Source organism: Pyrus communis, chromosome 10, assembly GCF_963583255.1.
Source record: "Pyrus communis chromosome 10, drPyrComm1.1, whole genome shotgun sequence".
NCBI lineage: Eukaryota > Viridiplantae > Streptophyta > Magnoliopsida > Rosales > Rosaceae > Pyrus > Pyrus communis.
In genome coordinates this window covers 24,965,777-24,986,441 of record NC_084812.1, presented here as the reverse complement: position 1 = coordinate 24,986,441, position 20,665 = coordinate 24,965,777, and the positions used below count along the sequence as shown (strand labels likewise).

General features: G+C 38.3%; 3 protein-coding genes and 1 pseudogene across 4 annotated transcripts; 3 read left to right on the top strand and 1 right to left on the bottom strand.

Moving 5' to 3' along the window:
- The first annotated feature begins 697 nt into the window (after positions 1 to 697).
- LOC137748061 (protein PTST, chloroplastic-like) lies at positions 698 to 5,200 on the top strand. Its single transcript, XM_068488159.1, has 8 exons — positions 698 to 717; positions 977 to 1,286; positions 1,933 to 2,022; positions 2,783 to 2,851; positions 3,397 to 3,502; positions 4,401 to 4,489; positions 4,631 to 4,743; positions 4,819 to 5,200. Exons 1-8 carry the CDS (start codon positions 698 to 700, stop codon positions 4,919 to 4,921), a joined length of 900 nt encoding a protein of 299 aa, XP_068344260.1. The 3' UTR covers positions 4,922 to 5,200.
- A 1,315-nt stretch (positions 5,201 to 6,515) lies between these two features.
- On the top strand, positions 6,516 to 7,189 carry LOC137747600 (small ribosomal subunit protein eS25y). Its single transcript, XM_068487736.1, has 2 exons — positions 6,516 to 6,596; positions 6,683 to 7,189. The coding sequence occupies exons 1-2, from the start codon at positions 6,594 to 6,596 to the stop codon at positions 7,004 to 7,006; spliced, it is 327 nt and encodes a 108-aa protein (XP_068343837.1). The 5' UTR covers positions 6,516 to 6,593; the 3' UTR covers positions 7,007 to 7,189.
- Positions 7,190 to 11,158: 3,969 nt separating this feature from the next.
- LOC137748246 (probable ADP-ribosylation factor GTPase-activating protein AGD11) lies at positions 11,159 to 16,326 on the top strand. 2 transcript variants are annotated; one of them, XM_068488366.1, is made up of 11 exons: positions 11,159 to 11,257; positions 11,357 to 11,441; positions 11,545 to 11,669; positions 12,277 to 12,357; positions 12,980 to 13,064; positions 13,725 to 13,800; positions 13,905 to 14,068; positions 14,154 to 14,376; positions 14,679 to 14,795; positions 14,888 to 14,983; positions 15,717 to 16,326. In XM_068488366.1, the coding sequence occupies exons 3-11, from the start codon at positions 11,621 to 11,623 to the stop codon at positions 15,996 to 15,998; spliced, it is 1,173 nt and encodes a 390-aa protein (XP_068344467.1). In that variant the 5' UTR covers positions 11,159 to 11,257; positions 11,357 to 11,441; positions 11,545 to 11,620; the 3' UTR covers positions 15,999 to 16,326. The 2 variants fall into 2 exon arrangements, with proteins under 2 accessions (XP_068344467.1, XP_068344468.1); XM_068488367.1 differs by having other exon boundaries at positions 11,159 to 11,273.
- Positions 16,327 to 16,968: 642 nt separating this feature from the next.
- LOC137748060 (subtilisin-like protease SBT4.13) lies at positions 16,969 to 19,249 on the bottom strand (annotated as a pseudogene).
- Between the last annotated feature and the right edge of the window lie 1,416 nt (positions 19,250 to 20,665).

Genomic DNA, 20,665 nt, shown 5'->3' with positions numbered 1-20,665 from the left:
TATATTCTACGGTTAGAAATCATTATAAATTTTTTATTTAAAATTGAATATAAACAATATTTGATAAAAACTAACTGCATAATATACGATGAATAAATATTTTTGAAGCATCCAACCCTCACAAAGAGAATTTCCGAGAAAAAACGCACTCATACATACAACAACAAGTGCGGCGTCATCTTATTGGATGCAGAATGTCTCTTCAATCTATGTTATCCGGCACTGCACAGTCCACACTACACCGGATCACATCTCAAGATTGAAGAAGTTTCTAACCCCTCTTTCTCCATTGATATAGCTCCTCCTCCTACTCCAACCATCTCTCGTCTCCCTCGCCACCATCTCCACCTGAGCGCCAACCGGAGCTACTACTCTCCGCTCCATCTTTCTGCTGTAAGTCCTTTCAATTTCTTTTCTTTTTTATATGTAAATTTTCCAGAGTTGAAATGTGAGTTCAGTTCCATTATTCATCTGATGGGGTTTCTCTTAATTCATGTAAAGAAACAATTTTTATGTGAATTTTCGCATTCCGATTACTGATTAGTAAACGAACCTTTGGATGAATTACCATCATTGGTAATTGCTTCCTTTTGACAGACAAGTGGGATTTTAGAGAATTGTGGAGTTATCCAATCTTATAGCAAGATTGTGACCACGTTTATTTGTTTTAACGATTTTTCAGATGGAATCTATCAACATGGAGATGGGTACCGTGCGGTAAGAATTCTCAACTTTTATAGATAAATTCAGTTGGTCCTCCTTGTACTAGTTGAAAAATCACTAAACAAACACTGTTTTACCTATAGATGATTTGGATTGACGCTTATCGGAAACATTGATTCTGCATGATCTGCTCTTGCACTATCAATCTACTTAACAGTGCTGACAGTAATAACCAATCTCCATTAATTCACGGCATTGATCGTGTCGTTAAGCATTTATGAATTTCATTCTCTTATCATCATAGTCTTGACAGGTGTTGCCTTGACAAACAGGTCCTGTGTTTATCAAGAAAAAGCTCGAGAAAATTGGATTGGAGAAATATCCACCCACTTCCACATGGTGCAACTACTTGGAAACTCAAGTTGGGCTATCAGAGGCTGATAGGTTCTGAAGTTTGTACTAGGAAGCATCCCTTGAACCATGTCTTCTGGAGAATAAGTTCAATTCCCACTGGTTTGGAGGAATCATCATCAGTACGTGCAGAAATCTATAGCGGAAATGATGAAAATGCAACTGAAGATTCGCAGGAGGAGCCTCTTCCTCAACCTTTAAGAAGTAATGAGGTAACCCGTGCCACTAATTTGTTTAACATTGTAAATTGGGCGGTAAATGGAAAAGTCACCACCCTTAAATTCCATATTTATAATTTTCATGGTCCAAAGTCCAAACCCATATTTTTTGTTCAACTGATTAGTGAAATTATTTTTGTAGCATAGTTTACTGATAATATCTGCATTGGATATCTACTATCGCAAATTTGCAATGGGGTTTTTATTTTTATTCTATTGATTTTTTTAATCACAAATCCTGGACAGCATTCCAAATTTATGAATTTCCTTTTCTAGTTGTTTAGCATTCCTGGCTACTTGTGGTTCATACTTTAAATCCTTCAGTCGCTCAGTGAAAGTAAATGAAAATAGAGAGCTTTCTTCTAAAGGAAAAATGGTTATATTGTTCTGGAAAATACCACCACATGATTGAAAACGTGTTAACTCCAATATCTGCCTTTATTCTGATTGTTCTAAAGTATATGGTAATTTCCCACACGTGAGTGTTATGGACGGAAAGGTATAAAAGGATTTTTAATAGTATTAGAGGGAAGGTTGGGGAAAAGTAAGGTCTTGGACTTAACTTTGGGCATGGGTTTGTTTGGTATTTCCAGAAATATATTAGATATCAAGACTAACTTATGTTAAAACTATATATCAGTTGAAGTCACTGCTAGCTGATTCTGAAAGAACAAAGCTCGTCAAAAAACTAAGTGAAGCCAATCAACAAAATCGGTTCCTCAAACGACAGGTTTGTATGTATCTTGTAGCAATGTCCTTTATATAAATTGACACCTAATTCAATATGTCATTTAAGTTCTTCTTCATCATTTTATGAGAGTGGCCATGTTTTATGTTATTGTCATCTTTGCTGATATCCTCATTGATTTGACTGGATTGTTTTGCACTTAGTAATGCACTGTAGCAGCAGTATACATGTTAATTAAACCGAAGAGTAAAGATTCTATCACACAACAGGAAACTGGATTGATACGTTGTTGAGTCCAGCTTTTCAATGATACTCCTTTCTATCAGTAAATGCTCCATTTAAATAAATAAAAACCATATAACAGGAGGAAAATAAATCATAACTGAGCGATGAAGCATTAGTTTGAAAATAGGGTTGTTGGCATGTTTCGCATATGATATAAAGGTTCGTGCATTCACAATGTTATTTTAAACTTGAAGGTAGTTGAACTGAATATACTGGAAGATAAAGATGCGCCCACGCCCCACCACTTTCATCATTTGAGTTATGAGAAAAATGTCAGAAAATATATTGCTTGGATTTTTGGTTCGGATTATTTAATCCACATGAGAGCTATTGTCTTAAGTTCATTGAGAAAACTAACACGCATTGATTATAATTCATGGATGCTGTTAAATGGAGACATCTTGGATGTGTATAAGGTTATCTCGTTTGAATTATACATCTCTTCAGTCCGTCAGTCTAGATAGTTCTATCATGTGTAATAGATTTGACATCTGATTTTGATTTGTTATTTACACAGTTGCATATAAAGGAGGATGCGTTGGTTAACTTCAAACGTGAACTTGCTGTCTTGGAACTTGAAATTCAGGTTACGTATTTTACTAGTGGTGGTTGTCTGCACGTCTTGCATGAACATATGTCACCACTAATGACTTATTAAGTCTCTGTTGATCAGGATTTTTATCACATGTGAGTAATCTAAGTTCCAAGGGAGAGACTCTGTTCATGTTTGGTCTCTTCAGCATTCTACAAATCTTTTTAGTAGTACAAAAATGGTTGTAGGTCGAACACTCTTTGGAAGAGCAAATAATTCCAGTCCCGATTTTGATATGTTGTTGGGGTCTTATCCGCTGCCAAAATGTGTTTAGTTAGATGTTTATAGTTGCTTGGTTTCAAAAGCCATCTTGATTGAATTCTGTTAAAACAAGTTAAACATTAAGAATGTCAAACATCAAACCATAGGATCTATATATCATAAACCTTGAACTTTTACGACAACCACGTTAGTACGTTACTAATAACATACCTACTAGCACCATTTGAACATGGTGTTATCATGCATTACGGTTCACCTGATTCAATAAAGTTGAAGACTTGTGATGTCATCATTCCTTTAGTTGTTCTAATGGGCAGGCTTTGGTGAAATTAGCAGAAGAAAACACTAAATCTGTTATTCCTGAAGGTTCAAGAAAGATTAATGGGAAATACATTCAATCCCACCTTCTTTCCCGTTTAGAAGGTAACTTGCTGATCTGGATTTATTTATTTATTCCTCGTACTCACTCTCATTCCTGTTGCTGCTAAATTTTTTATTCTCTCCTGATTACTGAGAAAGTTTGTTAAAAAGCATCATACAACACAACACAAATGATTGTGCACAAAGATAATAAAGTATATATTTTCTTCTCTTTCAATAGCACGATGTTTCCTAAGGTGCATCTTCTCCACAAAATACAGTTGAGCTTAGCATGGATAGGTGCCTTGAAATGTGAATCAATATCCAGTTCCCTCTCTCTTATCTCTCTGATTTTCCATTTTTCCCAAAAATACATTTCAAATCAAAATTTAAATCCGTTTTCAGATAATCTTTATTTGAATAATCAAAATAAGTCATATATGGGCTACAATCATCTAGTGAAGAGCAATAAGAAACATAATGTAGGAACAAAGACCACTCGAGTGAGGAGTGACAACTGGAGAAAGGACCACTTAGTAGTTGGTGATTCAGAGCGGAAACCTAAGGAAGAAGATTGGTTGGCTCTTGGCATTTGGGGATTGAAATAGGTTGGACATGGTAAATGTTGGCAGTGATTACCTCAAGTACATAAAACTCCTGGGCATCCGTCCTTTGGAGTCAACATGGTTTTTGTGCAAATGACTGGGATTCTTGAGTTGAGAGAGATTATTTCTGATATCCTGTACGTGGGTTATTCCTTATGTTCTCATCTTTGAGCTTTGGTATTTGGAATTGGGATAAACATTGGCAAGATATTTGGGTGGGGACCCCTGTTTAATTTCAAAATTGTTATTTCCCAATTTATATTGAAGTTCTTTGAATTGTAATGCGGTTATGTTGATGTTTCCTTGCTTGTAAACTTTCCTTATGTTCTGACAAAAGTACTGTTATATGTGTGAAGCTGTACATGAAAAGTTGAAGGAACAAATAAAGGATGTTGGTGCTGCACAATCCAAGGAGGTTCCCCTATTCTGGTGTGGCATGGCTGAGGTACTTAAAAACCAGATACTTGTGTAATTCCTTTTCCTCTAGTAAGGGAGTGTGGTAATGATTAGCGACTCTGGAATACGATAATATGGTTCACTTTGTTGCAAAGAAAATGATGACGGAGTATTTTTGTCTTAATAACAGTGTGTGCAAGTTATGGGCACTTTTGATGGATGGAGTCAAGGAGAGGATTTATCTCCGGAGTACACTGGTTCTTTCACCACATTCTCGACAACATTAATGCTGAGACCTGGAAAGTATGTATCCGATCGCTCAACTATTCCTCCTCTTCCTCCCTTTCTTCACTCTGACCCGTAGGTTTATTTTTGAAGGTACGAAATCAAGTTCTTGGTTGATGGGGAATGGAAGCTATCACCAGAATTCCCTACAGTTGGTGAGGGATTAACGAAAAATAACTTGTTAATTGTGGAGTAGGTCAAGGTCTACAGTCATGGGATAATATATGTATCAAACAACTGGAATTACTGATTTAGTATGCTAGTCTCTCATTAGCCTTTTTTAAGGTCCTTAATTGTGCTTCTGATGTAGAGAAAAACCTAGCATTTTAACTGCTAGAACAGAGGGAAAAAAAAAAAAACCGAGAGAAAAAAGAACCGAGAATTTTAATCTAAAACGTCCGCGAAACTGTTCGCTCTGTATTTTTGTGAATATATAATCAGTATGATGTGTATCGTGCTTGTTACTATTGTATGTTTGGTACTGTATCAGATCAAGAGCTTGGATAAGTTGCATGTTTGGACCGTTTGGTCTTCTACAAGATAAAGAGGTTACTGAATGAAACCACCAAGGCTGTCGTGATTTCTTTCGGGTAGTGATTTTCACACTTTAGTTTTATTCATTGAATTCAACTGCACTCGTTGTTGGACTAGAACGATTGAATAAACACAAAGAGAATTAAAACATAAACACGGAAAGGGGAGTAAACGAACAAACTGAATGTGGAAAGTTGATGCAAGAAGAAGCTTTAACAAAGCAAAGTAAAAGTATGGAAGGGAATGAGTGTTCCCAAGGACTCCAAGATGCTTCTGATTCCTGAAGAGGTCCGACGAAATTAGTCTGTGAAATACACTGTCATGATCGATCTTACAAGAACTTTTGTGCTGCAACGTTCGCCTTCCAGTAAACATTCCAACTTGCTTGATTCTTCTTCAAATCTTCTTCTTCTTCTTCTCCAAAACAGCGCATGGCAGCGCTACTCTTCCTCCCGCTGAGCTGGTACTGGTCATTCATCGCTGCGGAGGCTGTGGCGACCTTGTTGTTAGGGGTGTAGCAAGGCCCCCCCGGTATGCACAGGGAGCGAGCTACAGCGGGACGGCACGTCCGGGAGGCAGGAACGCGGTATGTTGTTCTCCAATTGCTCGTCCGGAGTGGGCGTGTTGGATGGACCACGCACGACTTTCTCTGCATGAATTGTGAACTCAGTTGTTAGTTAAAAGGTGCATTGGCCCCTTGAATAGGCTTTTAGACTCTTCTAAACGACTTGGTTGTTTTCGCATGTCGCTATTAGCCAAGACCAACAGATTGATTGATTGTTTTCATGAGCGATAATAAATTAGAACTCGTTTGGATGTGCTTTTAAAATGACTGAAAGTGCTTTTGGTGAAAATGTTTGTAGAACCAATCCTTAGTAAAAATATAAGTAAATCCTAAAAAATCACTTAAAGTGCTTTATGCAAGAAGCATCAATTATGTGCTTCTTCCAGGAAGCACTTTAAGTGCTTTTGGAACCCAAAAACAGTTTTTCTAAAGCACTTTGAGTTATTTCAAAAAGATATCCAAACGAGCCATTAGTTGCAATCCAGTTTCCTCAATTACATTTCTATATAAAATAAAATAAAAAGTTACAGTTCTGGGCCTAAACATGTTGAACTTTTCAGAAATGGGTTGTCACTCAATCAAGGAGACCTCACCAGCCCACAACACACATCAAAACGACGTCGTCAGGATACAACCCAGTGAAACCCTAGGTCATAAAATCCCCACTCACATCGCTTCCTCATTCAGTCTTTCCTTTTCCCCAGCCGCTGGAATCCGAACCCTCCTCTCTCCTCTCCCCTCTCCTTCCCCGTCGCTGTAATCCAATCCCATGGTACGTCCGTATCCAATCATCTTCCAGATTGCCCACCATCCGTTTGCGTTAATGCCTCTGACAATCTTCCGTTTTTGATATTTCAGGCGCCGAAGAAGGACAAGGCACCGCCGCCGTCGTCGAAGCCGGCGAAGTCCGGCGGAGGCAAGCAGAAGAAGAAGAAGTGGAGCAAGGGAAAGCAGAAGGAGAAGGTGAACAACATGGTGCTCTTCGACCAGGGAACCTACGACAAGCTCCTCACTGAGGCACCCAAGTACAAGCTCATCACACCGTCCATTCTCTCCGACCGTCTCAGGATCAACGGCTCGCTGGCAAGGAGGGCCATCAGGGAGTTGATGGCCAGAGGCTCGATCAGGATGGTCTCTGCTCACGCCAGCCAGCAGATCTACACCAGGGCTACCAACACCTAGGTCTCATGCTTTTCTTTTGATGAATTGTCGTTTCGGGTATTGTTACATGTCGTTTTAGACTATTGGCGTCGATTTTGTTTAATCTAGTCTTATGGAAACCTAGAGATTTTCTTGGCTTGATGAATTACTTTCTAGTTTCTACCTAATATAAGCATCAACCAATGCTCGCTTCTTGTTTATTTAGATTGATCTTTTACTTGAATTTCATTGCTATATATGCTTACTTTTCACTTGAATCATGATGAATGGTAATGCTTTTCGGGCAGTCTCAATCGAAAATGCCATATGTTTTCTTGGTTGGTAGGCTTAATTCAACCCCTAACTTCATATTCCTAACAACAACAATAAAGCCTTTTTCCCAGGGTTAGCTATATGAATCCTAGAACGTCATTGCGTTCGGTTCTGTGTCACTGTGTCACGTCTTCCGTTAGATCCAAATAGTCTAAGTATTTTCTTAAGAGTCTCTTCCAAAGTCCTTCTAGGTCTTCCTCTACCTTTTCAGCCTTGAACTTCTGTCACGTAATCGCATCTGTAGGTCTTTGTTTCACATGTTCAAACAACTGTAACCGATTTTCTCTCATTTTTCCTTCAATTTCGGCTACTCCTTACTTTACCTCGGATATCCTCGTTCTTAATCTTATCCTTTCTTGTGTGCCAATACATTTAACGAAGTATTCTCATATCCGCTACACCTATTTGTGTACGTGTTGATTCTTCATATTCCTAACAAATGAAGAAATTTCCTTGCTTCGTCTGCATAGGATCCTCTACCGCCCGTTTGCTTTGTTTTGCGGTTGTTCTTATATTTGTAATGCTTTGGGTTCGAGGCTTGAAACAGCATTGCTTTTTGTTTTGAGAACAAATGTCGTTCTGGCAACTAATGTAAAAAATCCCATATCCGTTGAAATGATCATCTGCGGATGGTGTTCTTTTTGTTTTTCTTTGCCGTCCTGGGGTTGTGGTTGCGTATAATGTTTCCCACTTTTCGACTTTGACACGAGCTTAATGCCAACACTAATTAGAGCGTCTGGACCGGGTGACTTGTTTAATCTGGTTGTTATCGCTGTACGAATTCTTATGAGTTGAATATGGATGGGTAGTAGAAGTGGGGTAGAATACTAATTCAAGTGCAGGTGTCCTCGTAAGAGGTATCGGAAGCATTTTTTGGTGCTAATCACGCTTTTGATTTCTTGTAGAGTAACATGGCAGAAAATATGGTCAGTATTATATCCATATAGGATTATTATTCAAATGTTGATTAACGTGTTTATTTCTTATTAGTAACAAATCGTTTGGTTGAAAAATTTAGTCTACGTAGCTTTCCTCGTACTTATATATCCTCTGTCTAAAATCGATTTTCTGTTCCTCATCAATTTACGTTTCGTAGAAGACTTCACTTTAATATGCATTTGGTTTTACGAAAACCAAACTATGATGTATTTATTTTTTTCTGGACTACTCCATACTAGAAATCGATTAATGATCTCTTTAGCATTTTCCTATAGTCTAGTTGTAAACTAGATTGTTTAGAAACTGTAGGCTCTTAATTAAAGATATTTATCGGAAACCCTAACTTGTTTACACGTTGTAAACTAGATTGTTTAGAAACTGTAGGCTCTTAATTAAAGATATTTATCGGAAACCCTAACTTGTTTACACGGCCTCTAGTGGTCTAGCGGTCAGGTCCTTGATTCGCTCCCAAGCGCACTGTGGGTGAGAGTTGCTCCCAAGCCTCTGAGGTTCAACTCTCACCCACGGTGACAATCTAGCAAACGTTGTGGGGTCAAGCAGGGGGGTAAAACTTTAAAAACAGTAGTGAACAAAGTTTGCTTGTCGAAGGTATTTGAGTTGAGGGAAATTAACAACATAAGGCGATGGAACGTAATTACGTGAACATCGGTTCATAGGGGACACACTAGAATGAAACTTCATATAAAGCCTTCGGATGACTTCGGAGCAGTCACACAGAATACGTGCTTATCTTCACGGTTGATAGGTGCTCGTAACAAAGGTCAAAATAATAACATATTAATTACATTTTTAATATATTAATAATAAAATAATATTATCATATTGGCTAGATTATTGCCACTTTTATAAATTCCTTCCGCTTTTGGAATGAGATATTGTCAAGCTTTCAAATCTTTATATAGATGTTTGTACATACTCGTCAGAGATTACTCAGTCTAGGATGTGCCTTGAATCTTCTCGACAAATTGTGCATGACTTCTTCTGCATATGCTGCATCCTCATCTCATTTTCAGTGATCGGGTCATGAGTAACAAGCACCCAAACCTCAAGCAAAGCAACATCTTCTGCGATCGATCAAATTGCCTTTTCACCTGTTTTTTGGAAAAAAAAGAAAAGAATTTGAAAAGTGGAAAACAAATATAGAAGATTGTAGTAAAAATGCATATAAAGTTGTGATAGGGATATGGAGAAGATGGTTGGGTATTTATAAAATAATAATATAAAAAAAATTTATAGTTTTTTTTCTTTCTATTTTTTCTGAATTTTTAAAATTTTTTAACTTTGGTAATATTTTATTTTTTTTACTGTTAGAAATCCACTGTTAGAAATCTAACGGTCCAGATCATCTGGCTGTTGGAAATCCAACGACCCTCCATTCGCTACATGTCCAAGCCGTTGATAAGCAGTCAGTGCTCTGCTGCAGCAGGGTCCTCTGCTGCAATTTTTTCGGCCCACTCTCCCTTGTGTATTACATGTGGCTGACAAAAAAAAGAGTCATGGCTAACGTTAGCACAGGTTTTTGGGGTGGGCAGTGGTTGGCCCATCACTCGCCCTTGCTTTATTGGATTGCTGGGGGGGGGGGGGAGTTTTGGGCTGGAGGGCAACATTGTTGCCTTTGTCCTTATCTTCCACCAACGGGTGAACATGCTCTAAGTTCTTATACAAATTATTTATTTTGATCATTAAATTAAATAAATCAAAACAAAAAACAAACATAATTAAACATAGGTGTATAAAAGGCTAGAAAAGTGTTTTTTATCATTTTCATTTTGGTGATTTGCCCATTTTGCATGGCCTTGGTGGAAATGGTTGGCAAGACAAGAGTCGGGCTTTATTGAGGTCAGTAGGGCTTGTTACAAAGTTTACCACGGGAAGGATAAGAATAAGTCTGAAAATTATGTAATGGGTTGATTTGGTATAAGATTCTCATAGACTTATGGGAAATGTTAGAGGCTATTAATACCGTTGATAATATTTATTCTCGTATTTGAGGTCTTAAATTTGATTATTTCGTTCTATTCTCTTCTTTCTTCTCTAATCTATTTTGCTATGAAAAAATGAGAAGGATTATACATGCATTGGAAGCATAGGAGACTCAAGAGTAGGATAAATTTTTTATTATGTGGGGAACATGGTTTGACACACCAATGTAAATATGGTCTTGCATACTAAGTGTAATAATACAATTGATTAACCACTTGTATTGTTATATTTAGTGTTACTGGACCGTATTCTCTGCACACTAAAAAAATATCTCAAGGAGTAGGTGAATTGGTCTTTATCCTAGACGTGTTGTTTCATTTATTTATTTTTTCTTTATTTATGGTATGAGACTTCATATCTTGTTTTTGGTAGGACTAAACATAAACACGTTTGAATGCTTCTTGAATGGATAATCAACCACCCAACTACCACGAAATGCTTCATTCCCTAGACTTTTTTTTTTTTTTTTTTTTTTTTTTTTGAACAACGCTTGATTTTCTTTTTGCTATTATTGAAAGCAAAGAGACTATTTATTTTTATTTTATTTCTTTTTGGTGGAAGATACGCCAAACTCTGATTTTATTTGTTTTCCATGGACTATATAGAGGGTCCATTCTGTCACAGAAAAAAAAAAATAAGTGCGTCTGATTTACCAAGATAAAAAAAAAAAAAAAAAAAAAAAAAAAAACAAAAACAAAAACAAAAACCTGTATCTTTGAAATGTAGTTATTATTATTATACAAAATTAAAGAGAGAAAATAGAAGGATTGAGAAAAATTTGACATAACGACATGCGGATCATAGTTTCTATCCTCTTACCCTGAATCTCTGCTTTGGCTTCTTCCCAAATTCCACCAAAAAAATTATTGTTCTTCACATTCTTGGCGCCCCACCACCACCCCCCCCCCCCCCCCCCCCCCCCCCAACCATTTCTTCCCCCATTTCTCCTGTGTTTTCCCTCCAATATGCCAAAATTTTGAGCTTCAACTGTTTAATGTCAAGGATTTCTCTCAATCTGTGAGAACCCGTCTGGGTAGATTTTGTTTAGTGGATTGTTTATGAAATATGTATTTTAATGATCTACCAATTTGTCTAACTTGGCTGTGTTTGATGCAGGCAAGGAATTGAGAAGAGAAGAACCCCTTTTTGTTTCAGATTAAAACATATTCTACTGTTCCTTTGCTGCCCTATATTTCAATCTGTAAGAACTAATTTGAATTATTTATTTCATTATCTGTTTTAATTTTTCCTTTAGTTTTTTATTAAATGGATATTTTGTTAATTTAATGTGGAATTGGATGCAGAGGAACTGCTGATTGATTAAATGGGTGTCCTCAGAAGGTAGCACTTTTTCATGATTTGGGTCTGAATCATTGGAGGATGGAGATGTCTACCCAGCAAGATAATTCTGTTCCCAACAAAGTCTCAGGTATAAATTTTATTTTTGGAATAAAGGAGCGACCCTAAGCCAACAAGGCTACCCGCTTTGTGAGGGTTGGGGAACGTCTATTGTACGCAACTTTACCTTTGCTTTGCAAAGAGGTCATTTCCACTACTTTGAACTTGTGACCCTTCGGTTACCAAGGAGCATTGCGCCAAGGCTCGTCCTCAAATTTTATTTTTGGAATGATTTTTAATATTTGAGAAGATTTGTCCTGTAAATTCATTTAGTTGGAAGGGATTAACATGATTCATGCTCCTAAAGAGGAGAATGTGTGTAAGGTTGAAGAGGATTTATGTGTATAAATTTTAATGATCACTTGAGTGATTTCAACTGTAATTGTTAAAGAAAAGTAACTTTACGATAATTTTTCTTGAATGAAACAGTTGGTTTCGGTAAGGTCAACATCTTATTTGGGAAAATTTGCTTCTATTCCTCAGCATCTTGACGCTTATATATGGTTTTGATTTTCTTAATGTCAGCAGTTGTTGATATCAACATTTCTACGATACAAAACTTGATGAATTTATTGCACTGTGTTGCACAAATGAATTATACCGGGGTTCATTAATGAAAGAATATGTTTCATTTGTAGGCTCAGGTTCTTGCCTCTATGATCTCTTATGTTCAGACACACCGGTTTGGAGATGCCCTAGTGATCGACGTACATTATCTGGTACTTTTTACTCTTTACATCAAATACTTGTTTAGGAATCTGTTTGTGTTCTGACTTTGCCAATATTTTCCTCGTCTTGACATGCTGTAGTTAGCTATTAGCGGCGTGTCACAATTCACTCAATCCATTTGAAGATGATACTCAAAAGTTTATGATATCAGCTTTTAGTAAACAACATGAGTTGCTCCAAGAAACATGTCAAATCTTTCCCGTGGATCAGTATAATTGAAAAAAATGACATATAGATATAGTATATAGATAGCTCATGGAAGATCTAATACCTCCACTTGATCTTGTTGCCTTGCCTCTAGTTTACCTTCATGGAGATTGGTCAAATGAAAGTGTCAACATGAAGTTCAAATAGAAGGTTTACGATGTAAAAAGTGTTAGTGGGAATGTGGGGGATACGTCCAGAGAACCCAGGGTGGGATTATAAGTATCTAAAAATCATGTACCAATTGAATTAAATCCCAAAAAATGAGTTCTGCATTACCAAGCTCTCTAGTCTGTCTGATATAAGCATTATTTTCCGGGTGTTTTTCCTTTGTTTGTTGTGGTCTCCCTGTGATATTCTAATAAGAGCACATCCTATATTTTGTAACTTCTATAGTTCAATGAACAGGTCCACAAGAAAGGCTGGAGATTTTGTTGCATCAATCTGCCAACAGGTCCTGTGCAGATTGTGAAGCTCTAGATCCAAAATGGGTGTGAGTATCATATTTTCATGAAGAGAAAGTTTTGACATCAATCCTTCTCCAATTTTAATAAAACTGAAGCGAAAGTTATATGAAGTTATTCCAACCTAATAGAACTTGTTTTATTATCTTACCTTGTCTTTTTTCTGTTCACCGTTAATTATGTTAATATCTTTACAATCTTCTTTTCATCCTATTTAGCTCAATTTTGAGTTAATTATTTATCACAATGTGGACGGTGCAAATTTCATACATATTGACAGTTTGAGAGTGGGTCCTGCACATAGGTGGATTGAAGCAAAATTTGTGATGAGTAATGAGTAATGACACATTTTTAGAGAATGATGCTTAATGAGTAGTAGTTGTGAATTTGACGATTGATCTTACAATTGTTGGTAATATTGATTATCTTTTGCTTAATAATTTGACTATGAGTTTTTCACAACTTATGAGTTCGCTGTTACAACAAGAAACTGTAGGTTTTCAGGGGTACATAATACTGACCATGCGCACAATTATTTGATGTTTTTCAACATGATATTGATGACTAGTAAATGAAATAACTTCATATTTAGAATTTTTGCATCAACCACCTCTTCTTAGATTTACGTAAGTTATGACTGTTTTTGTTGCTTACATTGTATTTTGACTGTACCAATTCATTCATATCAGATCTTTAACCTTCGGAGTATTTATTTGTATAAAGTGTTCTGGTGTACATAGAAGCCTTGGAGTGCACATTTCGAAGGTGTGGATTATGCAACCTTGTTCAGGATTTACCCAAAAATTGTATGACACAGAAGTTTGAGTATTGGAATTTGGATATTCTAATCTGATCTGGACATATGATAGGTTGTATCAGTGAAGCTAGATGAATGGACAGATGATGAAGTTGAGATCTTGGCAAGTATGGGAGGAAATACTACTGTAAACAAGAAGTATGAGGCTCACTTGCCGGAAAATGTCAGCAAACCAAAACCAGATTCTTCTATAGAGGAGCGCTTTTATTTTATTAGGTAGTTCAAGTACAGATTTTTTTTCATTACTTTGTTTTCAAACCTATACGATTCTAAATCTGAGATTTACTTCTTGAATATGCAGGAGAAAATATGAGCTGCTAGACTTCTTGAACTCTGATGAACAGATGTCATGTCCTTTCCCACCTAATAAGAAATCAAGCAATTCAACTGTTAGTTCTACCCAAGATAAGAAACAGTATGAGAAACAACCAACGAAACACCGTATTGGTCAGGCATTTCGTAACAGCTGGGGAAGAAAAGACTCTGAACATAAGACCGCAAAGAAGGGCTACTCAATGCCGATGGTAATGGCCTTTCTGTTTGTTTACTGTGTTGTTTTATCTTGTTATTTCTGAATTGTTTTTATACCCTTAGTCCCTTTGGAGCGAGGGTCTATTCTACATTACCATGCCTATGTTTTCATTATTTGAAAAAAAAAAAAAAAAAAAAAAAAAAAAAAAAATTTCTTTTTGAAATGCGAACCAGAAATAGTTGTGCCATAGTTTTAATTCATGACAACCACAAAGGATAAAATAAAGTTGGTTGAATAAATTTGAAATTTTTGTTGGTATGGGTAGAATCTCACTGCTTAATGTGTACGTTATAGGCAGGTATGGTTGAATTTGTTGGACTAATTAAGGTGAATGTGGTTAGAGGAACCAACCTAGTTGTACGGGATATGGTGACAAGTGACCCTTACGTCATCCTTGCATTGGGTCACCAAGTAAGTTTCTGCTACTTAAGCTATTATTTATGAAATGAATTCAACATAGTCAATAAACTTAAAATGCAGTTTTCCCTATATATTTGTTGCAGTCGGTGAAGACGCGTGTCATAAAGAACAACCTTAATCCAGTATGGAATGAGAGCCTGATGCTGTCAATTCCTGATCACATACCTCCTCTAAAAGTGGTAAGTTTTACTCGGTTCCTGTGAAAATACTATGACATCAAGTCCGCAATGCACTGTGTGTTACATTGAAATTCAAACTGCGTATTATAATATCTGCAATTTCATGTGTGTCGTGTTGAGATTGCTATTTAATGCAAGATGGTTAATTACGTATGGATGCTAAAGATGTGCTCTCTTCATTGTGCAGTGACCTGTTTTATATTTTTGTTTGTGTTTTAAGCAGTAAGTTATGCAGACGCAATTTTGTGCATCAACAGGACTATTTGGCCTATGTTAATAACGTAGGTCATTAGTTGCTCAGATTTTTGAAGTTTTTAACAGGATAACATTTTCTGGTATTACAGTTGATAAACTGAAAATGAGTGAAGAAATCCAGTGGATTTGTTCTCCTACAGTGTGCGTACAGAAATTAATCGTTTATTGAGCACTAATGTCAAAGGAAGCGGTTAATAAATATTTGAAACTCTTTTACCCTTTAGTTTGGGACGGTTGATTGAATCCCCCAGTTCATGCAATTTCCTCTAAATTACAGGAAAGTGCGTAAAACTCATAGCCTACCGTAAGAAACTGATAATGATTCTCTGCTTTTGTTTTTTACTTGATTTATCATTGTTATATGGGCGTAATCTATAGTCATATACAAGCATTCCCTTAGTTTGATGAAGATGTTTATGTGCTTTACATCTCTGTCTTTGACAAAGTTTTCTAGTAATGTTTCTATCGTTACATTCAGCTGGTATATGACAAAGATACGTTCAAAGCTGATGATTTTATGGGTGAGGCTGAGATTGACATTCAACCTTTGGTGAGTGCTGCCATAGCCTATGAGAAGTCCTCAATCAATGAGCCGATGCAGCTTGGAAAGTGGGTAGCCAGCAAAGAAAATACACTCGTAAAAGATGGTGTCATCAACCTAGTAGACGGGAGAGTGAGACAGCAGATCACTCTCAGGCTGCAGAATGTTGAGAGGGGTATACTGGAGATCGAGCTTGAATGTGTGCCTCTTAATCAATAGCCCGCATTGGCCTAGAAAGTTAGAAGGAAATGAAATTACGTGACCTTTATGATGCCGAGGTTTGCAACTCACCACGAGAGATGGATGTATGTTATACTGTAGAAGTCATTATATCGATAGCTCTGTCAAGCGAGTCTTGGTTGTATGTTGCGGTAGTTTTTTGCTTTCTAATCTGTGGATAAAAATTTTAGTTAGGTTTTCACTTCATGGTACGCAGATGGATTTGATTTTTTTTTTTGGTTCTTTTTTATTCTGGAGGGAACTTTTTAAAACATTGTCCAGTTTGGGAAATTTGGAAATTCATGAATCGACATCTACTTGACTTAAATTTAGCAAATCAAGATTTGGGATTTTATCATTGCTCTGGTATTTGGTAATCTTCTCTTAAGAACTAAGCACTCAAGTTACGAGACGTACTACTTTGGATTTCTGCACACCGTCTCTCTTTTCAAGGCATTAGACTGAACATATCAAAAGAGAATCGAGGCCCACAATTAAGAGGTGTGTGTAGAAAGTAAAAATTGATGTTGGATATCATTCTCCAACAAAATGATGAAACTTTGTTGCTAATCTAAGCACATTCCTACTTGTAGGCACAGAACTATCCCCTCACCTAACATATTTCCTTTACCCCTCTTAATTTTCCTAAAGACTTCTACAAATTAAACCCTCCAGCTCCTGGGAAACCAGAGAGCAAACGAATGTTGGAAATAATATATAGGCAATACTTTTTATTTTGACAAGACGATGTTTTGATCCAAGTAAAGAGGGATACGAACTTGTGTGCAAGGGCGAGCACACTACCTTGGCTTAGACGTTAGTTTCTCTTCAAACAACCATCAAGATAGAGTAGAGAAATCTCAGCAATTCAGAAAGACACCGCTTAAAAATCTAGAGTGTATAACGGATGAAATACAATCAGAAAAGATGTTTTTATTTGTAAAACGAAGCCCCATGGATGAAATTCAGATCAAGCGTAATGGCTGCTTACAAGAATTGGACTTCGAACGCTGTGAGTACCATCCGTCCACACCAGCGATGCAGATATGTGTGATCCATATGGTATACCTCTTCCGGGAACTGTCACGTTGAAGGTCTTTTCCTCATTCAAGGACTTGAAGGAAAGAACTTGAGGCACCACCTTGATGTTAACTCCCGGCTTTGAGATGATCTTTGCCTTGTATGTGGAGTTCACAAGGCCAACATTTGTAATTGTTTTTTGAAACGTAATCCAAAACGAAGAAGTCCCCGCTACAACGTTACCAGCCATTGAAGGGTAGTTGAGATCCTTGGCCAATTTGTTGCCAGTTGCAGAGCAAGGGTGTTCATCTCCTGATATAAGTCGGACACTGTCCTCATGCAAGATCGAGCAGAGCAACTTAATGTAATCATCCTTAGAAGTTTCGTACACAAGCCCCGGATTTAAAGCTTTTAGACGATTGATATACCCAGAACCATATGAAAATACACCAGGTGAGGTGGAATTGTTGGTGCCATTCACAGGCCCAGCCGTAGTCATGATAGATGATTTGATGGCTGCTGGAGACCAGTTGGGGTGGAATTTCTTGATATAAGCAGCGACACCAGCAGCTTGCGGGCAAGACACGGACGTTCCTGATAGTATACTGTATTTTACATGCCTATGGTCTTCCGACCTATCTGTCAGAGAAGCAAGCGTGCGGGCAAGACATGGAGGTTCCAGATAGTATACTGTATTTTACATGCCTATGGTCTTCAGAGCTTTCTGTCAGAGAAGCAACAGGTGAAAATGCAGCCAAAATATCAACCCCGGGGCAGTTATGTCCGGCTTGATAATATCACGTAAAATATTATTGGGCCCCCGTGAAGAGAAGGAAGCAACAGTAGGTGCAGCAAGATCGTTTATGACTTCACTTTTTAGTATCTTCGCTTGAGGTTTGTTTGTGGAGTTGAGGTAGGATTGCACCACATCATAATCTTTTCTGCTAATAGTTGCTGCAGGTAGCGGGACAATGAAAGCAGCATCGGGTTCGGGTTCACCGGCTTCATGAGCCACAATATTGGCAACAGAACGAAGACATACCAAAATCTTTCCCCTAACAAAATTAGGGTCCAGGCAGCCTACGTTACAATCCCAGCATTGACTTGAAACATTTTTTCCTTCTATCAAAGGAATACTTGCTCCATTTAATTTGAAAGCATTCACTGAACTTCCGACAAGCGTCCTTCCATTTCCAAGAACAACCTTGTCAATTATCCGACGATCCGTGCTACTTGCTGCAACTGTAAGAATCCATGGTGCTACACTTGCTATAGAAGTCTCTACAGGACCGTTATTGCCTGCAGAGTTTGAGGTAAGTATCCCTTTCTCCATTGCATGAAAAGCACCGATTGCAACAGGATCGTTCTCAAAAGGCACTCCATGGTCGCCTTCAATTGAAATTGTGATTATTTGAACTCCGTCGCCAATGGCGTCATCAAAAGCAGCCAAGATCCCATCTGAAGTGCACCATTGAGAACCGCAAACTTTATATGCAGCAATTCTCGCAGAGGGAACTCCTCCTCTTGCAGTCCCTTGCCCTAGTCCATAAAAGCTCACACCCTTTACGGGGTTACCTGCTGCGGTTGAAGCAGTATGAGTCCCATGACCAATCTTATCTCTAGCCGTAGAATCAATATAAGACCGAGCTCCAGTGAGATTGTTGTTGCAAGTGAAATTATTGCCACCTTTGCAAACACCTTTCCACTTCTTGGAAGCTGGACCAAAACCTTCGTCTTTAAAGCTCTCCGATTCAGGCCAGATTCCACCGTCTATCACACCAATAACAACATCACTTTGGACAGTAGGGTTTCGTTTGATCGTCTCGTTGAGTCCGATGAAGTCCCAAGATCTTGTTGCTTGAAGGCGGTAAATTGTGCGCGGAAACACAGAGACAACTCCCTTCATGTTAGCAAGCCTTTCTCTTTCTCCGTCAGTGAGCTTGGCAGCGAATCCGTTGAAGCTTCTTTTGTAGCTTCTTACCAAGAGATTCGAAGCACAAGCGTTCTGGTTCTCTGGGAGGCTTTTACGGAAATTGAATCACCGCACAAGCGTTCTGGTTATCTGGGAGGCTTTTACGGAAATTGAATCACACTCATTTGGTGCTAATTCCTAAAGTACCTAGTCCGAGGAATATGACCCAGTTAAGACCGATATCGTTGTGTAATGTGGTTTACAAAGTGATTGCCAAACTGCTGACGAACCGGATGAAGATCGCTATGCCGCAGCTCATTAGTCAAAACCAATCGGCATTTGTGGCTGGGAGACAGATCAGGATAATATTTTGGTGGTGCATGAGTAGTTGCATTCTCTTAATCACCCACATGAGGATGAGGAGGTCTCGTTGGCAATGAAGTTAGACATGACGAAGGCTTATGATCGTGTAGAATGGAGTTTTTTATTGTCAATGATGAATGCTATAGGGTTTTCACCGGAGTTTTGTCAGCGTGTTGCATAGTGTATTACTACGGTGTCCAATAGCGTTTTAATCAATGGAGTGTCCACTGGGTTTATTCGACCTCAGAGAGGGTTGCGGCAAAGGGATCCCATGTCACATCCCGGCCCGGGGTTCACCACATCCCGGGCCCCCTCCACCATCATAGTACGATATTGTCTGTTTTGGGCCCCGATCGACCATGCCCTCACGGTTTTGTTTCTGGGAACTCACTTGAGAACTTCCCATTAAGTCAGCCATCCTGGGATTGTTCTCGTTCGAAATTGCTTAACTTAGGAGTTTCAATGGAACCCCGAAGCCAGTGAGTTCCTAAAAGGCTTGGTGCTATAGGGAGGGAAGTATGTACATATAAGACACATCACCCTCTCTCTGTTGGTCGATGTGGGATGTTACAATCCACCCCCCTTAGGGGCCTGACATCCTCGTCAGCATACTCGCACCACACAGCAGAATGGCTCTGATACCATTCTATCACATCCCAGTCTCGACTCCGCAGTAGCACGATATTGTCCACTTTGGACCCCGGCCATGCCCTCACGGTTTTGTTTTTGGGAACTCACACGAGAACTTCCTAATGAGTCACCCATCCTAGGATTGCTCTTGTCCGAACTCGCTTAACTTTAGAGTTCCAATGGAACCTGAAGCCAGTGAGTTCCCAAAAGGCCTCGTGCTATAGGGAGGGAAGTATGTACATATAAGGCACATGACCCCCTCTTTGTTGGTCGATGTGGAATGTTACACAATAGGATGGCCACGTGTTGGCCAACACCCAAGGGTGACGAAGCCCATTTAATTATGCATATGCCGAGAACATGTAAAACATGCATATAAAATTTGCGCCGAAACCACGCAACATAAAATGAAATACAAACTTTAACAAAATAATAATAATAATAATAATAATAATAATAATAATAATAATGATAAGAAGAAGGCACATCACCCCCTCTTTGTTGGTCAATGTGGAATGTTAGTACAAGTGATAATTTTCCTCTGTAGCTGCCGCGAACACTGCGCCCCAAAATACAAAGAACTTTTCTCTCGATTAATAACCTGTCTGGATGCTTCCACATAACACTGTAACACTACCATCACCTTCTGAACCTCATCCTCCGGAGCCTTACAAAAAATAACCGTATCGTCTGTAAAAAAATAAATGCGATATAGGCATCGCACTAGGTGCTACTCGCACCC